The sequence below is a fragment of the Pleurodeles waltl genome, chromosome 2_1 (assembly GCF_031143425.1).
Source record: "Pleurodeles waltl isolate 20211129_DDA chromosome 2_1, aPleWal1.hap1.20221129, whole genome shotgun sequence".
Taxonomy (NCBI): Eukaryota; Metazoa; Chordata; class Amphibia; order Caudata; family Salamandridae; genus Pleurodeles; species Pleurodeles waltl.
This window is the reverse complement of record NC_090438.1, coordinates 117,313,439-117,335,082: the sequence shown is the minus strand read 5'-3', so window position 1 is coordinate 117,335,082 and position 21,644 is coordinate 117,313,439. Positions and strand designations below refer to the sequence as shown.

The following is a 21,644-nucleotide window of genomic DNA, read 5'->3' as shown; positions in this document are numbered from 1 at the left end:
TCCGGAATCTTCGTCTGGTTCTGGTGCGGTCAGGGGGGGTCCTCCAGATTCAGGCTGCAGGCAGCGGTGACGTGTTTGGCAGGAGGGGGTCAATCCAGGTTGGGCACTTGCTCAGACTCACTTGGGGACTAGCTCTATTTGGTTAGGCCACCTGGACACGGGCCGTGGGCGTTTGGTGCAGAGTGGGCAGGACTCGCGGTTCTGGATCCCTTGGATGGAGTTTCTTCTTGGACAAGGCTGCTGGAAGTTCCTGGACCTCTGGGTTGCAGACGGTCCTCTGGAAGCTTTTCAGAGGTTGTGGGTCCTGCAGGATGTCGGCTTCTTTTAGCAAGGCTTTAGGAGCTGGAGACAGGCAAGTAGGGCTGGGGCCAAGTCAGTTTGCGTCTTCAGTCTTCTCTGCTGGGGGTCAGCTTAGCAGTCCTCCTTTCTTCTTGTAAGGGTGCCAGGAATCTGACAAGCTAAGTTTAGGGGAGCCCTGGCCTAAATCCTGGATTTAGGGGCATTCCAGGGGTCAGATTGGTCCCTGTCCTCCAAACCAAAATGGAGGAATTTGCAAGGAAGAGGGTGCGGGGGGTGTCACCTCAGCTCTGGTCATCTTAGGGATGGTCCCAGCTGAGTTGGTCACTTCTCCTTGTTTTCCCTAATTTTCCCACCGGACTTGCCAGAAAAAGTGGGGCTTTGTTCGGGGGGTGGGTATCTCCTCTAGCTGGAGTTCCCTGGGGCACTGTAATAAGAGGCACGAGCCTTTGAGGCTCACCGCCAGGTGTTAGTTCCTGCAGGGGGGAGGTGTGAAGCACCTCCACCCAGAGTAGGCTTTTTGTTTCTGGCCACAGCGAGCACAAAGGCTCTCACCCCATGTGGTCAGAAACACGTCTGAAAGTGGCAAGCTGGCTCAGATTGGTCAGTCCTGCACTATACGTTTGGCTAAAATACAGGGGTCATCTCTAAGATGCCCTCTGGGTGCATTTTTCAATAAATAGAACACTGGCATCAGTGAGGGTTTATTGTTCTGGAAAGTTTGATACCAAACTTCCCAGACTTCAGTGGCACCATTATGGAGCTGTGGAGTTGATAATGACAAACTCCCAGACCATATACTCAGTAGAGCCACACTGCACTTTGTGTCTAAGAATATCCATCCGCCTTAAAGAATCTGGAAGAGGTCATTCCACTGCTGCATAAGGGAGACTAGTTGGCAGCACTCTACGTCGATGGTGCCCACTCCCACAGTCCATTGCACCCAGTTAACTGCCAGTATCCAAGGTTTATGACAAGTGGAATCCCTACCTGTCAACCTAATGTCTAGTTGTAGTGGCAGTACATTTGTCACAGCCAGATCGTGCATATACTTGTTTAGATGGCAGAATGGTATAAGAACACAACTCTCCTTCAGTACCTTCCCCAAACTCTGCACACTGACCTTCTCAGTTAGTTGGGGTACCCCATCAGTTTCAAAAAGCCTAACGTGGACCTTTGGCACATTTAAACACCTGTTGGAGTCCCAATCAGTTTGACCACAGCCAAGAGCAACTTGGCCCAGAAACAATTGTTGGCATACCAGAGATCTTTTCTCCTTTATAGGCAGTGTCTTCTTGCCCTCCATTAGTCACTCATGCATGACTACACCTGCACCCGTTAAAACAGGGTCCGGAGGAGAATGGACACAAGCGACTGTGAGGATCTACCGTTGATGGAGCACAGGGTTCAACACAATTACAGTAGCGAAACAAGTCAAACTTACTGCTAGGTAGATTGCCTCCCGACCAGGAGTCATCAGTGACGATAGTCTCATATCTCAGTGGATGAGGTGCACACATGCCTTAGCTCCACATTCAGTGGCAGAGCTCCCCTCAAGGGGGCCTTTCCTACATCAGTGTGTTCGAAGTTATGGTTGTACATGTAGCTCTTGGAGCCACGCTGCACAACCAGGTGGCATTAGTGTGAACATACAGTGTGATCAACAGACAATATCGCCACAGCTATGCGAGATGGCTCAGGCTATTTTGCAGTGGCTGTGACACCACCGTATGCACTTAATAGTATATTACATGCTGAGAGTGAACAAGGACATTGCTGATCTCCTTAGCAGAAATTGCCAAGAGACCTATGAGATGAGAGCAGCTCCCACGTTCTCAACCAATGCTTTTAACTTTACAGACCTTAACAGTACCCTTGTTGCATATAGGTATGTGCATTCAGCTGCAGTTGCTGTATACTTAGAAATAAAGAGCTCCTGCCCTTATAGGCACTTTTTTATGAAAGGGTTACAGCGAGAAATTGCTCAAAATGGAATCTCAATATAGTCATCACCAGAATAACAGGAATACCCAAAATAATGAGAGCACTTAATCATTGTGCCCACTTTGGTTCCTCTCTTGGTCACTGGTAGTGCTACTGGCTGTGACTTCACTGTCCACGACTACTGAATGTCGGGCACTTTCAGTTGAGTAGCTGTTGAAACAAATCTATAAAGACGTAGTGTTATCTTCCCAGTCTGAAAGGTATTTTTGTCTTTCCAGTGCAATCATTGTTTTGACATTCCATCTTTAATCCCAAAGCCCAGACGCTCACAGGTGGGTCTTTTCACACTTTAGATGTGAGAGGGGCTTTTATGTACAGTATAGCTTGGTCTCAAGTCATCAAAAATGTTTAAAAGCTGTTTAACTACATTTGACTCACCATAACTTGGGAATCCTATCTGAGGCAAGTGGTGCGTGTGGATTGTCATGTGCATTGAGTTACATCTGTGCCAAAGCCAGATGTGCACTGCAAGCTGCCCACAGGGATTATTCCACTCATAAGAAAGTAGCCACTGTGGTTTTGTAAGCAACATCACTTCAGTCAGCAGAAATAAGTGTGTGGAATTTCACCCCTGCTAATAAGTGCAGGTTGGACAAACTACTGAAAACGTATTCCAGGTACCTTTGTTCTCTGTGTGCAGACCACTGCTTCAGAAGTATGGGTTCTGATTCTTAATCCATGCACAGCATGTGATCTACAGCATATGCTACAAACTGAAAATGTTACTTTTGTGGCATGTCTAGCTGTAGACACATCCTGCGCATACTCATGCCTTCTAGTGTTGCGCTCAGAAGTTTGCAACTTGTCTTTCTTCCAAGTAGTCTTTGCATCACGAGGCATAGTGAATATACCTTAGTAGTTTATTGTACAGTTAGTTAAAACCTTTACAAGATAGGTCTCATTAATGCCAACTCAAGCGATTTAGAGCAGACCATGAGAATAGAAAAGAATAAAGCGCATCTCATTGGTACAGATCAAAACAAGCAATTCAAGAATTGACATAAAAGCAAGTTGTAAACTGATAGAGGTGAGCCGCTAGGGCTTTTAAAAGAATAAAATGCATGTACGAAGCTGGTCATCTACGTAGTGTACCAGTGTAAGGGGACACTGTCCAGGGCGACCCTTATTGGTTAACATAACACTAAAAGCTTTTTTTTGTGGTAGATCGGCTTAAGAGGATAGTGTTAAGCATTTATTTTACCCACAGAGCGAGTAAGCGAGACGCACATTAAACAAATCCAACACCAATTTATAAAAATAACAGTGAGGGGGGGGAGGATCAGTCCGGGTGAACACAAAGGCGGGTCCAGATCTTGCGGTCTTGGGCACGCAGGGGCACAGTCGGTCCACTTGAACTCTGGCTGGGGCTCTTGTGCAGTGTGTACTCTGAAGCGTTGGGTTTCGCTGCTGAAGAAACTCTCACAGTTCTTGGTCCTTGCAGCAAGAGGCTGCAGGTGGCAACTGGGGGAACCAATCTGGCCAAACCCCAGGGTGGGCTCAGCTTCTGAGTGTCTGTTGCTTCCCTCCAATGATGCAGGCTGCGGGGCTCTGTTGCAGTGGTGCTTTGAGGTGACGGGTCGCTGTGGTCAGAGACTTAATCTCTGTCCTGGTGAAGAGGGTAAACAGGGCAGTGGAGCCACTCTCCTGAATGGCCTTGTGGATCCTGATGCCCCTGAATGGTTGGTCTGCCTTGGTGCTGTTGGAGTCCTGATTAGACCACCAACGAGCGTTGGTTACTGCAGGAGGTCCAGTACCCCTGGTATAGGTGCAGGTAGACTCCAGGAGGGATCAGTGTCTCGGGACTCAGATGAAGTGGCGGGGTTGACCTCCTGAGCTCCAAACAATCTTGTCCTGGCTTCTTGTTCCCTCGCTGGGCCGATAGCTAACATGAGAGTCCCGGACTTTGCACGCGGTACTTGCGGATGAAGGGAAGAAGCTCCTCTTCTCCAAGAGAGATCTTATCCAGTTGTTGAGGTGCTGGGCAGTCCACCATGGGTTTTGGGGGACGTCGTCCAGCTCTTTGCAGAGTGGTTCCCAGCAATTGTTGAAGTGCAAGCATCCTGGCAGGGTTTTGTGCCACTCTTGGTGCAGGTCTTCACTCCTACCTCTCCTGTCCTTTCCTTTGTCTGTCTCCAGTTGCATCTTGACTTGATCTGCTTTCCTGGTGTCAGAGGGCCCCACAAATACTTAATTTAGGGCTTTAAATGGGAGTGAAGGGTAGTAGCCAATCTGCTCCTTATCCTTGTGGTCTCTACACCCCCTTGATGACCACTTCCTGTGGGGAAGTGGACATCACCCTGTACCAGAGTTTCTAATTCCACTGCACACAATATATTGACGCTTTCTTTTTTGTGTTCACATCAGGCAGCACACCTTAAGGGTGTGACTGGCCTGATTGTGCAACACGCCTACCTGCACAGCTAATTTCCCACCTGTCCTGGTGCTAAATGAGCCTCTGGGCAGAGGGTGGCATCTCCTGGGTCTGGGGGAAGCGTGGGTCTCATATCAGAGGCGGCAGGAACTTTGAAGTCTTTGGCATGCAGATTTACTTGCCACCCGGCTGGGGCAAGCATTGTGTCTGACCTCAGAGCAGGGGCTCTGACCTCCAGGGGGTCAAACTCGTCTTTGGTGACAGACTGGTCGATACCAGTCATCCAGCACACTAGAGGACTCGTAGGTTTCAGAGGTGTGCCCTCTGTGTGCATGTTTTATTAAATTCTACACTGACATCGGGGTGGATTTATTAAGCCGAGGTGTTTGATACCAAGCACCATTATTTTCCAAGCAGCCATCATGTAGCTGGGTCACTCGTGATAACCAGTGTCCCATATACGTTTTAAGATGTCTTCCCAGTCACTGGCAATATCTAGTAATAGAACTAGACTTCACAGGGGCATATCTGCACATGCAGACGTGCCCTCATATGCATTATAATGCACCCTGCCTTGAGGCTCTTAGGACCTGCTGTACAGGTTACTTGCTTAAAATACATGCTGTGACTTTGGCATGGCCTGACAGTTTGCGATGGCAGGCTGTGTGCATTTTGTGTGCGGGTCCCTTATTGTGGCATCATATATGCTGCAGCCCTTAGGAGACCACATTAGTACCCATGCCCTAGGTACCAGGGGTACCGTATACTAGGGACCTACAGGGGCACTAAAGTCCTATGCTAGTTGTAAAACAATCAGACCTACCTTGTTTTAGGGGAAAGAGCACTCGCTGAGCTCTGATTAGCAGACCTCAGTGGATTGCTTTGAGTGTTTCGCTTACTGGCTCTGTGTGCACCAGAAATGCTTAACACTATCCTCTGATAAGCCTAACTGCTCACCCACACTACCACAAAAGAGAGATTTTAGGGTTATTTTAACTCCTGTTAACCAATATGGGTGGTCCTGGACTATCTGCATAGTGCCCCCTTAAATTGGTACACTACAAAGATGGCCAACTTGCTACGCACACCTTTTAAAATATAGTCCAGTTCTTTTTCTGGGCAGTACTCAGCGGCTGAAAACGGCCTCCCCAGTTGTTCCCCGGTATTCACAGTTTCATGATAGAGCAACCCCACTTCCGGTATCGAAGCCTCACTCAGTAAGAGAGCAAACACTGGGCAGGATAAGGGTAATTACACACCCGCCCCCTACTGCGGCTACAGCGGTAATGGAGAAGGGGAGAGGAGACCTTGGAATAATTAAATCCTTATTAAACTAATGTTCTATATGAAGGTGTGTGGTATCTGCGCCCAAATCTGCTGTATGGGTGGTCGAGGTTCATTGCCTCTCTTGAAAATGGTCGCAATTGGTGAAGAAGAAAGTATTTCTAGTAATACCCCAGGAATGAGGACTGTAATTGTTTTCTGAACACATTCTTTCACATAGAGCAGCATTTAAAGAAGTTGAGAATTTTCAATGCGAGTATGTATTTGTTTTAGTTATTCAGCTGAGCCTTTATCCTACATCTGCATTTTTCTGCTTTCAGTAATTTTGTGTGCATTAAGTTGGAATTGTGAAGAATCTGCTTTAACAGAAAATGTATGAACAGTAATAGTAACTGCTTTTTTAGCACCTTCAATATAATTTGATAATTACATCCTGCAATGGTTCACTTTACGTTTGTAATCTTTTGCAGACTATACCGTTTTCCTCTCCAATTTTCAATTCCTTTGAGTACTGACAGAATTTTGGAAAGATTACTTTTCTAGAGACTTGAAAGATAGTTAGTTAGTTTCAGGCTCCTCGTCCAAGTAAGTAATCTTCAAGCTAGTAATGCGAATAAGCTGATGCACAAATACAAAGTTATACAGTTATTAGAATACACAAGTGATCTTTGTTGGCCTGTAATGAACTATGTTTTTACCTTCTTACTTAGGGGTTCTCCACGATACATTAATCGACACAGCTTTGTTGCTCCAGATGTAACCTTCTACCCCAGTCCAGGAAAGAGATGTTATCAAAGTTATGATAACTATTCCTATAGGTCTCGGTGAGTAATACGGCCAAGAATACAGAATATCCGTTAGTTTTTAAAGCTCGTACTGTAGATAGGCAAAGGTAATATAAAAAATGTGCATGTTTGCCTCTGTCCTGTTTACGTTAATATGAGATTTTTTGCTTTATAGTGTTTCTTTAATGGTTACACTTAATGCAATCCACATTCCAGTGCATCCCGTAAAGTCACATGCCCCATATAAAATTTTATCGACGACTGATGGTTTGCAAAATTTTAATGCAAAGCACAATGTGAATCTGTTACTAGACTCGCAGGCTGTTCATAATTTTGCGATTTACTGATGTAATTCACGAATGGTCTTCTCTCTAAACAATTGTCTGCCCCTGAGTCTCTAACCTGATTCACTAAGAGCTATGAGCTCCATAATGCCCCAATGTTTATTAGAGCTTCTGATTATTTTTTCTGCTGTTGAATATGAAGGTACATAGTGCTCTCTGCTGACTGGAGCAACTTAGGACCAAAGACAGCAGATGTTCATGAACGTCAGTTGGCCAAAATGCCAGCTGTAGCTGAGGTGACATCACGCGCCATTTAACCTTTACTTTCACTCAGTCTCATGCTTACACATACACCCACATTTAAACATACACACCCTCGCTCTCCCTTAAACACACACTGAAGCATGCACACAACATACATTTAAAATCATTTTTATTTACCTCAGCTGCCAGGGAGTGTCATATTCCAGCAAATTGTAATTAATTTTTTATTACATTAATAGTGAGTAATACATTATTTTTTACTCTTAGTGTAATGAAAGAATTAACAGAAAACAAGGGAGCTGTCATTTTGTTCCTGGCACTGATTTTGCCCCCTCTGGGGCCAGGGGTCGCAAAGGCAGTGTCAGGGGTCGCAAGGAGAAAGCCAGGGGTCACAGCTGCGACCCTTGGCAAGCCCTAAATGACGTCCATGTAGATGTTCGGCCTAAATTGCTGGGAAAGGATATCTCAGATGATAATGTATTTACCTTTATTGTTTGTACCGATTTTTCATTTTCCAAGGCTGATGAAATACTGAATTTAAATTCTACCTGGCTTGTAACTTGTGGTTGTTCTGGTTGTTTACACATAAAATTTGCAGTTGACATGGGATCGTAATGAGTGGCAAGTGGGTGGAGTCAAAGTATGTTAAAAATCTAGAGGCTCATTAGAATCAGTGTTGGGATTGCGTACCCAAGGGCTTTGAGACCGATAGCTGCAAATGATCTTTCCTTAAAAGTGGCAAAAGCTGGCTGTTTCAGGCTGCTAGTAGAATTGATTGCATATACTAGGAGAGGAATTCAAAGTTACATCACCAAAATAATGTGTTTGGCAGGCTCTTCTCACACTGTAAGTCCATGTCAGTTCTAATCATGATGATCAGCGACACCATCATTCTCATTCCCTCAGGTCCGTTTTGAAGGTGATAGCAACACCATTATGAAAAATGTGTGCCGTCCACCTGGAAATCCATTGTTGTTTGTGTTATACTGTAAAGATGTGGTACTTCTTTAAAGAAGTACGCGTTTTAACATTCTAATGGAATGTGTTCTTGTGACCGCGTTGGTCGTTGGTCGTATGGAAGGACCGCATCTGTCCGTATGAGAATAAACCATCTTCTCATGGTTACTTGGTGTCCTGTGTGCAGCCTAATTACTTCAGATTGTGTACAGAAAAAGACAATAAAACTAATGTGGATCCTGAAATTTTGATAAAACCTTGAACACTGATGTTGACAGAAGCCTGAATTAACTTTTGAAGATCCAATGTTTAGCTTTCGCTGTCTTAACACAAAAAACATTTCCACACTACGAAGTGAGACAGATGAGGTGAGAACGATGCTGACACCAAAAAGTAAGTTATCTGTGGCAGCACCACATACTAACTTAATCTAGGAGGAATCCGAATATGTGCAGGATGTGGAGGATCGTTGAAAATGAATTCACCCACAGCTAATGCACCTGTTATTTGGAGGACTATGCTTATACCTCACGAAGTGGCAAAACTTGTCTATTTGGCAAGGCACTGGAGGAAACATTCTCTGACGAAGGGAGTGGCAGACTGGATACTTCAAAACACATCTACAAATGTATCTTTGACTCTGGGGACATTGTTGCCCTGTCAGTGGGTTCGGCTGTCACACCACAGCAACCTGTGTGGATGCCCAAACTGCGCTAATGAACAAAGAATGGTTATTTGCAGAAAAGAGCAACTGTTCCCGTGGAACGTTTCAAGGGTGGCAGAGCTGTGGCCCAATTCCTTGCACAGCAATTCCACCTACAGCATCAAATTGTCATTCATCTGGTTCCCTGCAGTCACACAAAAGCCTCCCTCTGAGCTTGTTCAAACAACTCTCTAGATGTACTGCTCCTTTCAAGGCACCAATGGATCCTGGAGGCATCAGCAACATCAGATCTAGTCTCCTCAGTCCTCTGCGGGCTCTGCTGCCACCAGCCATTCTGATTCTCCTCATGCCATCACCTTCTGGTTGTGGTAAAGGTTTCCCATTTTAGCCATTTATCCCACGATTGGCCATTTCTGTGCCATTTGGTTCCTCACCAAAGAAGACTGGGGCACAGGAAACTACTTTTCTTTTTGGTCCCAAAGAAGAATGGAGGGCAGAGGCCTGTTCTAGATTACTGCGTCTAAGCATGTTTATTTGTCAGGACAAGTTTAGGAGGCTCAGAGTCCAGTTCTTTAGCCCTTGAACTTGGGGTACTAGTTGATGTCTCTGGGCCAGCAGGGCATCCGTTTTAATCTTCCACTCCTCCCTCCCAACAGATGTTACTTTCACAGGTAGGTTTCAACAATTTCTTTGGTTTCTGACTGCACCCAAACACATGTTTACAAATGAGCTGGTTGTCCATGTATTTCCATATTTGGATGACAGGCTGGTTATTTTCCGCATTCAGAAGTCTCCTCTCACTGTAATGTACATTGTGACTAATATTGGGTGGTGCTCAACACAACCCTTGTGAAAGCTTTGTTTCAAAGCATTGTGGATGTTTAGGAGATGATTCGAGTATTTCTGACTTCATATTGTATCCCAAGTTATTGTGGTTGTTGGGACTTATCTATCCTGTTGTGCCTGATGTCAGATGGTGGATGAGAGTTCTTCTGTGGTGTATGAATAGACAGTAGCAGCAACACCAAGGACATGCCTTGGCTTGGAAACAGTTTTTCTGGTTAATGCACTTGCAGATCCTCCTGCAGTAGACTTGATTCAGTTTGTGGTACTCCCCTGAGATAATCTGTATTTGTAACTTTGAAGTGCCCCCATCCTACCCTTTATTGTCCCATTAAATAACTCAACATATTAACAGTACTGCTCAAGTAGCCTATTAATAGCAACTCATTAAAAGTGGTGGTAAAGGCGTAATCAAACCATTAATTCAATCTTCAGTGTACCAATGAAACTAGGAGAAATGCTAGTCACATTGGATAATGGCTATTGGGGAACCTGCACAAGCTATGCAATGGCAAAGCATTCAGGGTCAGCAAATGTGGAAAGAAATGCATGCCAGATGACTGATTTTCTTATTTGATAGAGACTTCTAGTTGAAGATTCCTTACCTTTGAATTCCCCCTGGCATCAGACTGGATCCAGAGAATTTTGTGAGCAGTATCTCTGTGCGCTGTTAAGTTGCGTTGATCGGCTCGGTGTCAGTCATCAGCGTTGACTTGGTGTTACCCTTTCTAAATAGGAAAGCTCTGATCCAAAGAGATACCCATTGTTATTTTTTTGACTCTTTTTTTCTGATGTGCATCAAGGATATCTTCCAGAAAGACTGGCTTCAAGCCCTGCGGATCTTACCATAGGGCAATGTCCGTGGCGGATCCACACTTTGGGTCGCTGTCGCGCTCTATACAGCAAAGAAACAGTCGTGCTCCATATTCAGCAGTGCATCTGAAAGGTTTGGGGGAGCTGAAGCTGATGTTGGCCTGACACAACTTCGCGTGCATTGAGATCTTGGTCTCTGAATCGTTTGCAGAGTCCTCCATTGCCGTCTTCCCACTCCAGGTCCTCTGGGCAATCAGGTAAGTTGAGGCACAAGAAGAAATGGATATGGGGCACATCCCTTTCCCTTCCCCAACCAGGCCTGACAGTAGCGACAGATGTGTCACTCCTGGGTTGGGGCATCCACCTGGGAGAGGTGGAGATTAAAGGCATTTGGTCTCCGGCTGAGTCCGGACTCCACGTCAGCCTGTTGGAACTCTGTGATACAGCTGGCATTAAAAGTCTTTCTTCTCTCTATCAAGGGATAGATGGTGCTTGTGGTAGCGCAACAAGCAGGGTGGGGTGGGTTTGTGGATCCTTTGTCTGTAGGGTCTGGCTGTGGCTGGAACAGCATGTCATATCCCTGGTGGTTCAACATCTGGTGGGATCTCTGAACGCCAGAGCAGAAAAACTCATCCGAAAATGCCTAGTGGATCACAAATGGCATCTCCATCCGGAGGTGGTGCAAGGTCTCTTTCAGCAGTGGGGAGAGCCATTGTTAGATCTGTTTGCCTCCGCAAAGAATACACAATGTCACTAGGTCTGCACACTGGATTTTCCACTGTGGCAATCGCTTCTAGACGCTTTTTGTCTCGAGTGGAACTCAGGCCTCCTGTACTCCTTTCCACCCATACCATGTCTGCCCAGAGTTTTCAGAAGATCAAGAATGACTGGGCACAAGTAATCCTTGTGGATTCGGAGTGGGCACAGAGTCTAGTATCATGAACTGCGGAACAGGTCCATCGATCCTCTGATCAGACTGCTTCTTTCGGAGGATCTTCTGACTCAGCAGCAGGGGAGGGTTCTATGCCCGGACCTGTCTACTCTCCCCCTTCATGCATGAAGATTGCGCAGCAACAGCCTTTAACTTTTCTCCTGAAGTCTGTAACATAATCTTGGCAACCAGGCATCTTTCCACCAAAACGGAATACACAGGATGTTGGAAGAGATGTGTGACATGTTGCACAGACAAGTCTGTTGATAACACCCCCAGCCACCTCCCCATTCCTCCCCCGAGGTTCTGTTTGTCCGTTTCTTGGACCAGCAGGGCTCTGCTCTGGCACTTTTAAAGGTTAGTTGCCTGTTATTTCTGCTTTTTTGAGGTTTCTTGATCCACCTTTGTTTAACTTCCCTATTGTACATAAGTTCCTCAAGGGACTTGAGCTCCTTTCTCCTCCATCACCATTCATTATACCCCAATGGGATTTGAATTTGGTTCTGACATTTCTGATGTGCGCTCCTTTCAAGCCTCTCCACAATTGTCCTCTCTGACTTCTCACTTTAAAAACAGCCTTCCTTCTGACCATGACATCTGCCTGCAGGGTGTGTGCGCTCCAGGCATTGTCATCTAAGCTGCCCTACCTTTCTATTTATCCTGACAAAGTGGTGCTTCACACTAGGGCCTTCTGTCTGCCAAAAGTGATTACGCCCTTTCATGTAGGCCAATCCATCACTTTGCCTGTTTTTTACACCCCCCACATCCTTCTAATGAAGAGGAGAGACTTCACCGTTTGGACCCAAAAAGTGTTGGCTTTCTACCTTGATCGTACAAAAGAGTTCAGAGTGGATGATCAACTGTCCGTTATGTGGGTGCGAAGAAAGGTTGGGCAGTGCAAAAGCTGACCATTTCCAAATGGGTCGAACTCTGCATCAAGATCTGCTACGTGCTGGCCAAGAAGCATCCCCCTGAGGGTTTGTGTGCTCATTCTACCAAAGCTACAACTGCAACCACTGCATTACCATGTGGAGTTCCAGTCCTTGACATCTGTCAGGTGGCAAGGTGGCCATCTCTGCACACATTTACCAAACACTACTGCCTGGGTAGTCGGGTCCTTAAGGATGGGTTCTTTGCCCGTTCGGTCCTGCAGGACTTTCTAGGATGATATTGGTTCAAAGACCCAGCCCCGAGGATGATATTGCTTGGGTAAGGATCTACAACTGGAAGTCTCTGAGATGAACAAGTTATTTGCCTTTTGGTAACGCCTTATCTGGTGGAGACAATATCTGGTTACAGATTCCTTACTGATCCACCCACCCATCCTTCCAGCAAACTGATATTTAGGGGCAGGAACTGCCCTTTCAGGGCCTTAGCTGTGAAGCACTAGTGGTCAGTGTTCTTCATGGCTCTGTGCTTCTGAAGTGGAAAGTCGTGAAAAGAAACTGATGTCTGCGCGCCGGGGTAGTGCTTATAAATGACCCACAATGTCATTTCTGGCGTGGACGACACAACAGAGGTGGAGCCAATTGACACCACTTAACTGCTCGCAAAGGCACTACCAAAGCAAAATCCTCAGATCTAGACTGACGCCTGGGACAAATCTGAAGGTAAGCAATCTGAAACTAGATATTGTCTGAGATGAGGAGTTACCGAAGGTAAGTAACTTGTTTTTAGGGGATTCTTTCCATCTACCTCCATTTCCAGAAACATTGGGGAAGGTACCTTTTTTGGATAGGGGAAGTGAAAGGGAGTCACACTTACTATCAAATACAATTCTCCCAAGAATTAAACACTATTAAAAACTATTTTTAAATCAAATTTTTGAAATGGGCAGTACATTTATTTTTTATAAAAAATATTTAAATCAATCGAAATAATATATCACATTATAATGAAACATTTCATATTAACATGCATTTCTATGTAAAAACATTGCCATTTAAGTCCACAAAATGCAAAATAACCCCCATCTATTCTAATATAAAATAATGTAACATACACTTGAAAATAATTATTAAGCATTTTTAAACAAAATCGATAAAATGTGATAAATAATTAAAATATTTTTCTTTAAAGCAATACCTGTCAAACTCCCACTGAACATCCACATCTAAAACAAAATAACTAGTGCATTTTAGCTTAAGTTAAAATTAAGTAAATAATCATTTAAAATTGGTCTCATACGTAATATTCATCTTATATTATACTTTTTAGAAAATACTGCCCATCCAATTCACCAATAAAGCACTGCATGTCCAATTCCTCAATAAACCCACAACCCAAACAGTATATAAAATTACATTTTAAAAATAGTAATCCTGTTCAAATAATACAATCTCACAACAATGTAACACTTAAAACAGTAATATGTTATTGAAAACAAAACTATATACTTACCAAGAATATTTGTTTCCTCGTATTTCTAACCATGATATTTTGACCATGAGATGATAGTCTCTTGATGTTCTGGAGTAAGTATTCTGGATCCATACAGTGTGAGCCCTTATCTGCTCTCTTGTTGGTTGAGCGATGGATCCAAACACCTTTGATTGATCTGTGACCCTTATAGGATCAATCTGGTTTCCCTTCTGCTAATTTGACCCTGCCCCATCCAAGTTTTTCCTTAGATTGGGTTTTGTTCTCTTTATATTTTGCAATGTCCTGCAATTCATAATGGTGAATGACCGTAAATTACATTCATGTCCGCGCATTAGAACATGAAATTGACTTCAAATAATTTAAGTGAATTTCACCTTTTGCCAGCACTTGTATAACGTACTCCAATAAAAGGTAAAAGCTTTGATGCTTTCACCTGAAATGCTTTTTGAAGCCATTTAAAGTTGTTGTATTCAAATGAAGTTTTAACATTTCTAAATTATCATTTCATTTTCTTTTTGCATACAGGTCTTTGTTTTCTGTGGTTGGTGCCTGCATGTGTAAATGTACTTGCTGGTGTTTAAAACTAATCAGTGCCTTTCTTATCACAGATCTTACAGCCGCAGTCGCCGGCAAATGCACTGTGTAAATAAAGAATGTCAGTATGCGTATGTGCCCGAGAATGGAGAGGAGCCCAGAGGTTTAGAAGAAACAATCACCTACTATGAAATAGAGGAAGGGGATGAAACTGCTTACCCAGCTTTACCTGTAAGTCTAATTAGCAGATATATTAAAAAAACTCAAAATTTGCATTCAAAGAGGGAATGAACATAGTTGCTACAGACTATTCTTTGAGTGCTTTGTTTTCCCAGTCTGAAATTAAAATGAAATTATCATCCTCAATTATTGATTTCCATGAAATACCCATCTACCCCTCTACACCTCAGTTCTTTCTCCCCCGCCTGACTTTAATATCATCAGACCCATCTGATAGGAGTAGCAGTAATGAATAATAAAAATCAGCCTGGATTGCCACAGACTGCTTAGATGATGGGTATTTTTTATTACCAGACTCAATGGTATTCACGTTATTTACCGCCTAAGGATGAAATGCTTCTTTGGACGTGGCCCCTTTAAACCCTGTAGTCTGTAGGTTCTTGGGTGTAAGATCAACTCACTGAGTTGCAATTCTTTCTAAACGTTTTTTTTATAATAAGGCTAGTAGACTGATTTTGTTGTTTTGGAATAACACATCGCCATTGAGCCTGATCTGGAGAATCATCATATTGTTGCTGGCAGGTCTTTGTGAAGAGATCAGGTAAATCCATCCTCATTGATTGAGGTATGATGAGTGTTCACTTCCACCTGCAGGCTTGCTTGTTGCTGGGAGGTGGCCACCACATAGTGAAAAGAAGATCGAGTTTCACTGAGGAAGAAGAAATGAACACCTGAACAATGGAATGGGCCTGCGTAACCTCTCACCCACCATGTTCACTGGGTTTCTGAGCTGGGAACCGGAGTGTATACTCAGAGGCTGGTTTGTCCAAGATTGACATCACAAGCTCAGTAGGGAACGGAACCACAATTTTCTGCAGAACATACAGGTCTAGTAGTGGACCTTACCACTATTCGTGAAGCACATTTTGCAGCCACTGTCAATTAGGACTACATTTTGAGTGTCTCTCACCTCAAAGCAAGGCTTTCATCTTGACACTTAAGTAGAAACACAGGGAGCGCCTCCAGTGGATGAATCTCAGTTTACCTTACAGGTAGGAAAGACTTTCAGAGGTGCTTAGGAGGGTAGGGCAGATTAGCTTTCCAAAGCCAAGTGGAATTCCAACAGCATGCACACCACTGCCTTTTTGCTGTGATTTCAGGAATGAAGGGACATTTACCTCTGTATGTACCTTCTTGCCTTCCAGATGCATGACTGCGACTGTCAGGTGGCGTGATCTCCCCTGTGAAGTTCGACATGGGAGGATGAACCTGCCTTTCTCATTCCCTTAGCTTGTAAGTAGGGTTCCCCTTTTCTTTAGCACCAGAGGGGCTAAGACTTGATGGCCATTGCATGTTCTGATTCCAGTGTTTGCAGGAGGTAGCTCTGATTCCAGAAACATCTTTTAAGGCCTATTAAAATTAAGATTAAGATTAAGATCCCAAGAGGTTTTCTTACTAAGACTTTGGGAAATTCTAGTTCCCTGGGTGGTAAGCCGTTGTGATGCATCTTCTAGGCTGACAAAAGCAAAAAGAACAGATGATGGTTGGAATGCTGAACAAGACAAACGTTTACCCCCAGCCACAGATATCTGGATTTAATTCGTCCTTATTTTTGCCCACCATGCCACCCCAGTTTGGGGGTGACACATTTTATTCTATCCTTCTAAGGACCAGAGCTTGGTCCAGGGTCTCCATACCTGTATGCTTCCTTCACCTTCAAAACCCTCTTTGCAACACTTTACCGCTGAGCAAGAATTGAGACCCAAATGCTTCAAAGTTCTGAAAGTCAGTCCAGGCCGAACCATACGGGATAACATTGGTCATTGATCCAGTTTTAACAGAATAGTGGTGCTTACTGTTGGAAAGTACCCTCTTTTTGGTATGGTTGCCCCCACTTTTTGCCTGCTGTCAGTATGATTTGACTGTATTCACTGGGATCCTGCTAACCAGGACCTCATTGATTGTGCTCTCTTCCTCTAAATTTGGTTGCCTAGGACTTTGCACCCCCCGCAATTGGCATACTGGTGCCCCCAAATAAGTCCCTAGTATATGGTACTTACGTACCCAGGTCATTGGTGCACCAGGGGTTCCCCATGGGCTGCAGCATGTATTGTGCCAATTGGGGACAAGGACAAACCAAACGTCTTCATCAGGTCCACAAAACTCTTCTGGGGATGGGTCTAAGCCCTCTTCCTCTTCCAACATGAAACCTTGGTGCTTCGTCTGTAGGCAACCAGGCCACAGTGTAGGGGACAGCACTTGTCCTAAAAGTAGCACCAAACCTGCTACTAGTGCTACTACTACTACCACCACCACCACTACTATTACCCCTAGCTCCCCAAGTAGTAGCTACAGCAGTGGTAGCACTAGTCAGCCCAAGAGTGGAGCTGGGTTCACCTTTGGGACTGTAGTAGGCCCTGGGGCAGACGTAGAAACCCCTGAGACAGTTTTTGTCTCTAAAAAGTGGCAGTGCCCCGGCCACCCTAACTGCTTGTCCCCTTAATATGGATAAGTACATGCAGCATCCTTTGATAAATGGTGCTGAGGCCTACAATGGCACAGGTGCCAGTGTCACCATAGTATCTAAAAAACTGGTGTCACCTGAACAACAACTACTTGGTCACAAGTACCAAGTCACTGTTGTGAATAACTCCACTCAGTGCCTCCCCATAGCTAGGGTGGGGTTACTGGCCCTAAAAAGGTTGTATTGTCCTCTAACTTACCTGTAGAGTGCCTCTTTAGTAAAGATGTAGTGACCTTAGCTTGGGCTGAAGTAGAGCTCAAGCCCATGCAGCCATGCTGAGCATTCCCAAACTCCTTCTTGCCTTAACCACAACACAGGCTAAAGAGCAAGTAGCCCTGGATCCTGGAATAATGGTCGAGGACCCTCTTAACCACAGAGGCAGGCAGGATACAGATTTACCCTCATCCAAACTCCCACTGAGGATCCCACTCCTCTGGGGGAGGGACCTACACAACAGGAGCCTTAGGTTATAACAGCTGAGCTCCTAAGGGTAACAGAATTCACCTGGAAGGAACTTAGGACACAACAGCAACCCTGTCCTACTTTTGAAAATTTAAAACAGCCATCCTGCCTTTCCAGGGAAACTTTGGAGTAGCAACTCTGTTCCACCCCAGGAAACTTAGGACAGTAATCCTGTCCTCCTATAGAGCCTTTAGGACAGCAGCCCTGTCCTACTATAAAGCCACAGGGACAGCAATCCTGTGCTGCTCTGATACACTTGAGTCCACAACCTACAACTCGAGCCACAGGGCCTGCAGGCTAGACATATTACAGGAGAAAATCCCAAACTGATCGGGCGGTCCATCTCCCCACAGGGCATGGGCCATACAGTGGAAAATAGTACTGGGAGTAACCACTCCATTGGAGATGGACTCTCCAGATATTTCCACTTCGAGAATAAGAACTCATCTGGCCAAGGATGGTCTTATTGTCTTCCATTTGAGGAAGGGGATTATGTAGGAAAGTACCCTTTTTTATCTTTATTTATTTTAACACGGTTACCTCCACTTTTTGCCTGCTGTCCGTATGCTTTGACTGTCTTCACTGGGATCCTGCTAACCAGGACCCCAATGATTGTGCTATCTCCTCTAACTTTGGTTGCCTAGGATTTTGCACACCCCACAATTGACGTACTTGTGCCCCATATAAATCCCTAGTATATAGTGCACTGGGGCACCAGGGGTTCCCTATGGGCTGCAGCATGTATTGTGCGACCCATTTGAGCCCATTCAAAATTTGTCTGCAGGCCTGCCATTGCAGCCTGCGGGAAAAGGTGCATGCACTCTCTTACTACAGGTCACTGCACCAGGTCACTGTCACCCATAAGGTAGGCCCTCCTAGCCCAGAGGGCAGGGTGCAGGTACCTGTGTGTGAGGGCACCCCTGCATGAGTAGAGGTGCCCTTACGAACTCCAGCTCCAGGTCACTGAACTTCATAAGTGCGGGGAATCCATTTTACACATGTACTGGACACAGAACACTACCTGTGTCCAGCTACAAAATGGTAACTCGAACCTGGGCATGTTTTGTATCAAACATGTGGGAATCATACCCCAATACTGTTCCCAATATTGGTTGTAGGATTCCATGGACTCTGGGGTCTCCTTGGAGGACCCCCGGTATTGTTCCTACCAGTCTTCCAGGGTTTTGCAAGCAGCCCAGGCTGATGCCACCCTCCAGACGGGTTTCTGCCCTCCTGCTGTTGACGAGGCAGGGGAAGACAGAACAAAGGATTTCCTGTGGGAGAGAGGAGGCAACGCACTTTCCCCCTTGGAAATAGGTGTTACACGGCTTGGGATGGATAGCCTCCCAAAGCCACTGGTATGCTTTGAAGGGCACATTTGTTGCCTTCCTTGCTTAAACCGGTGTACACCAGTCCAGGCCCCACCCGGTCCCTGCTCTGTTGCAAAACTGGAGAAAGGAAAGGAGTGACCATTCTCCTGTCCATCACCACCCCAGAGGTGGTGCCCAGAGTTCCTCCAGGTGGCTACTTGATTCTGCCATCTTGAATCCAAGATGGGAAGAGACCCCTGGGAGCATCTGAGTGGCCAGGTCGGTGATGTCAGCCCCCTACTGATAGGTGGTCACCCTGCTAGGTGACCAGTCCCCTTTCCTGTGCTATTTCGGGTCGTCTTCTTGGGTGGGCCCTTAGATTTGATGTGCTAGATTCCAGCAGGACTCCTCTGCATCGTTTGTCATCTTCTGGCCACAGGGACTGCAACTGGGATCTTTCAGGCACTGACAGTCTGCAACTTCAGCGATAACTCAGCTCTGCAACATTGTTTCTCCGGCTCCTTCCAGCGCCTGCAACATTTCTGCTGCTGTGCATCCTCTTAGAGCAGTGAGTCTTCAGCCTCCACAAGAGGTCAGAAAGAATCTTCCTTGGAGTGAAGGTGTCACTCCCCTGCATCTACAGGCACCAACTGCAACGATAACCGGCTGCATGGATCTTCTCCCCTCTGGAGCTGTGTGGATCCTGCATCACAGGTGGTGGTCTGGAGTGGTTCTCTTGGTCTTCGCTACCAGCTGTCCAACTTGGGAGATGGTAAGCCCTTGCCTCTCCTTGCAGGACAGTACCCCTGTGCACTGTGACTCCTGCAGCTACCAAGGCTTGTTTGCTCCTCCACCAAGGGATCTTCAGGCTTTGTAGCCCTGGCCCCGAGCATCTCTTCCTGCAAAGCAGTGTCTCCTGCCTGCTGCTCCAGCGACGTGGGACTCCTCTTCAGATGTTCTGAGTCAGCCTCACTGTGCCTGCTGTGCCTTCTGCCAGTGGGTTGCCTGTGAGGGCTGCCCCCTCTTCCTGTGACTCTCCCGACTGTGGAGGGTCACCCCAGACTCTCATTCTTGGGTAGATTCCCCTGAACCTTGCTGGTCTTCTTCAGTCTAGCAAAACCTCTTCTCCACCTCTTGCATTTGCCAAGGCTTGCTGGTGGTTTCCCAGCCCCATAAACCGACTGCCAACGTGGGACAGAACTTGCATCACTCCTGGGACTTTTCATCTCCACTGCTGGCCTTCTTCGTCTACTGTCGACCTGGTTGTGCATCCACAGAAGGGTGTGTAGTGACTCCTGCCACATCAGGACACTCCAACACAAATTGAACTTGGTCCCCTTACTCTGCAGGTCCACTTCTGTCAGGATCCACCTTTGGTATCTTCCAATCTTGGTTGGGTCGTGCATAATCTTTTTCCAATGTCGTCCTGTTGATTTTGGGGAGAACCAGGTACTTGTCTCTCCTCTCCTGGTTGCTTGCGGGGTGGGGGTGGATCACTCTACTGTGGTACTCACCTCTTGGGGTTCCTAGTTCCTCCAGCTCCCTTCTTCAGACTCCACATCCTTGGGTAGGGGACTGCCTTTCACATTCCACTTTTAGTATAAGGTTTGGCCCTCCCCTAGGGCCCTCGCTGTAGGAAAATGGCTCCTTGTTGCAGTTACCCCCCCACTTTTTGTCTGATATTGATACTGACTTGATTGAGAGTGTGCTGGGACCCTGCTAACCAGGCCCCAGCACCAGTGTTTTCACTAAAAAGGTACCATTGTTTCCACACTTGCCACACCCCTGGCTCACAGATAAGTCCCTTGTAAAAGGTACCAGTGGTACCAAGGGCCCTGTGACCAGGGAAGGACTCTAAGGGCTGCAGCAGGTGTTGTGCCACCCTAAGGGACCCCTCACCTAACACATGCACACTGCCATTGCAGATTGTGTGTGTTGCTGGGGAGAAAAAGGCATGGCCTAGTCCTCAGGGTGTCATGCCCACAAAACACTGCCAGTGGCATAGGTAAGTCACCCCTCTAGCAGGCTTTAAAGCCCTAAGGCAGGGTGCACTATACCACAGGTGAGGGCATAGCCGCCTGAGCAATATGCCCCCACAGTGTCTAAGCCAATTCTTAGACATTGTAAGTAGAGTGTGGCCATATTAAGTATATGGTCTGGGAGTTTGTCAAAACGAACTCCACAGTTCCATAATGGCTACACTGAATACTGGGAAGTTTGGTACCAAACTTCTTGGAATAATAAACCCACACTGATGCCAGTGTTGAATTTATTAAAAATGCACACAGAGGGCATCTTAGTGATGCCCCCTGTATTTTTCCCAATCCTTCAGTGCAGGACTGATTGATATGTGCCAGCCTGCCACTGAGACGAGTTTCTGACAACCTGGGGTGAGAGCCTTTGTGCTCTCTGGGGTCAGAAACAAAGTCTGCATTGGGTGGAGGTGATTCACACCTCCCCCCTGCAGGAACTGTAACACCTAGCAGTGAGCCTCAAAGGCTCAGGCTTCGTGTTACAATGCCCCAGGGCACTCCATCTAGTGGAGATGCCACCCACCCCCCAGACACAGCCTCCACTTTTGGCAGCAAGTCCGGGGAGATAATGAGAAAAACAAGGAGTCACTTCCTCAGCCAGGTCCACCCCTAAGGTGACCAGAGCTGAAGTGACACCCTCCCTGGAAAATCCTCCATCTTGCTTTGGAGGATTTAGTCCAAAAGGGATAGGGATGTGCGCCCCTCCCCAAAGGGAGGGATCA

At 46.0% G+C, this 21,644-nt stretch overlaps 1 protein-coding gene across 1 annotated transcript in view; it reads left to right on the top strand.

Annotated features, from left to right (window-relative positions):
* Window positions 1–21,644, top strand: part of LOC138259421 (UDP-N-acetylglucosamine transferase subunit ALG13-like) — a 790,124-nt gene that overhangs the window by 478,430 nt on the left and 290,050 nt on the right. The window contains exons 14-15 of the mRNA XM_069207173.1: window positions 6,667–6,780; window positions 14,488–14,644. Of these exons, the coding sequence (XP_069063274.1) occupies window positions 6,667–6,780; window positions 14,488–14,644 (271 nt within the window). The remainder of the gene's footprint in view (window positions 1–6,666; window positions 6,781–14,487; window positions 14,645–21,644) is intronic.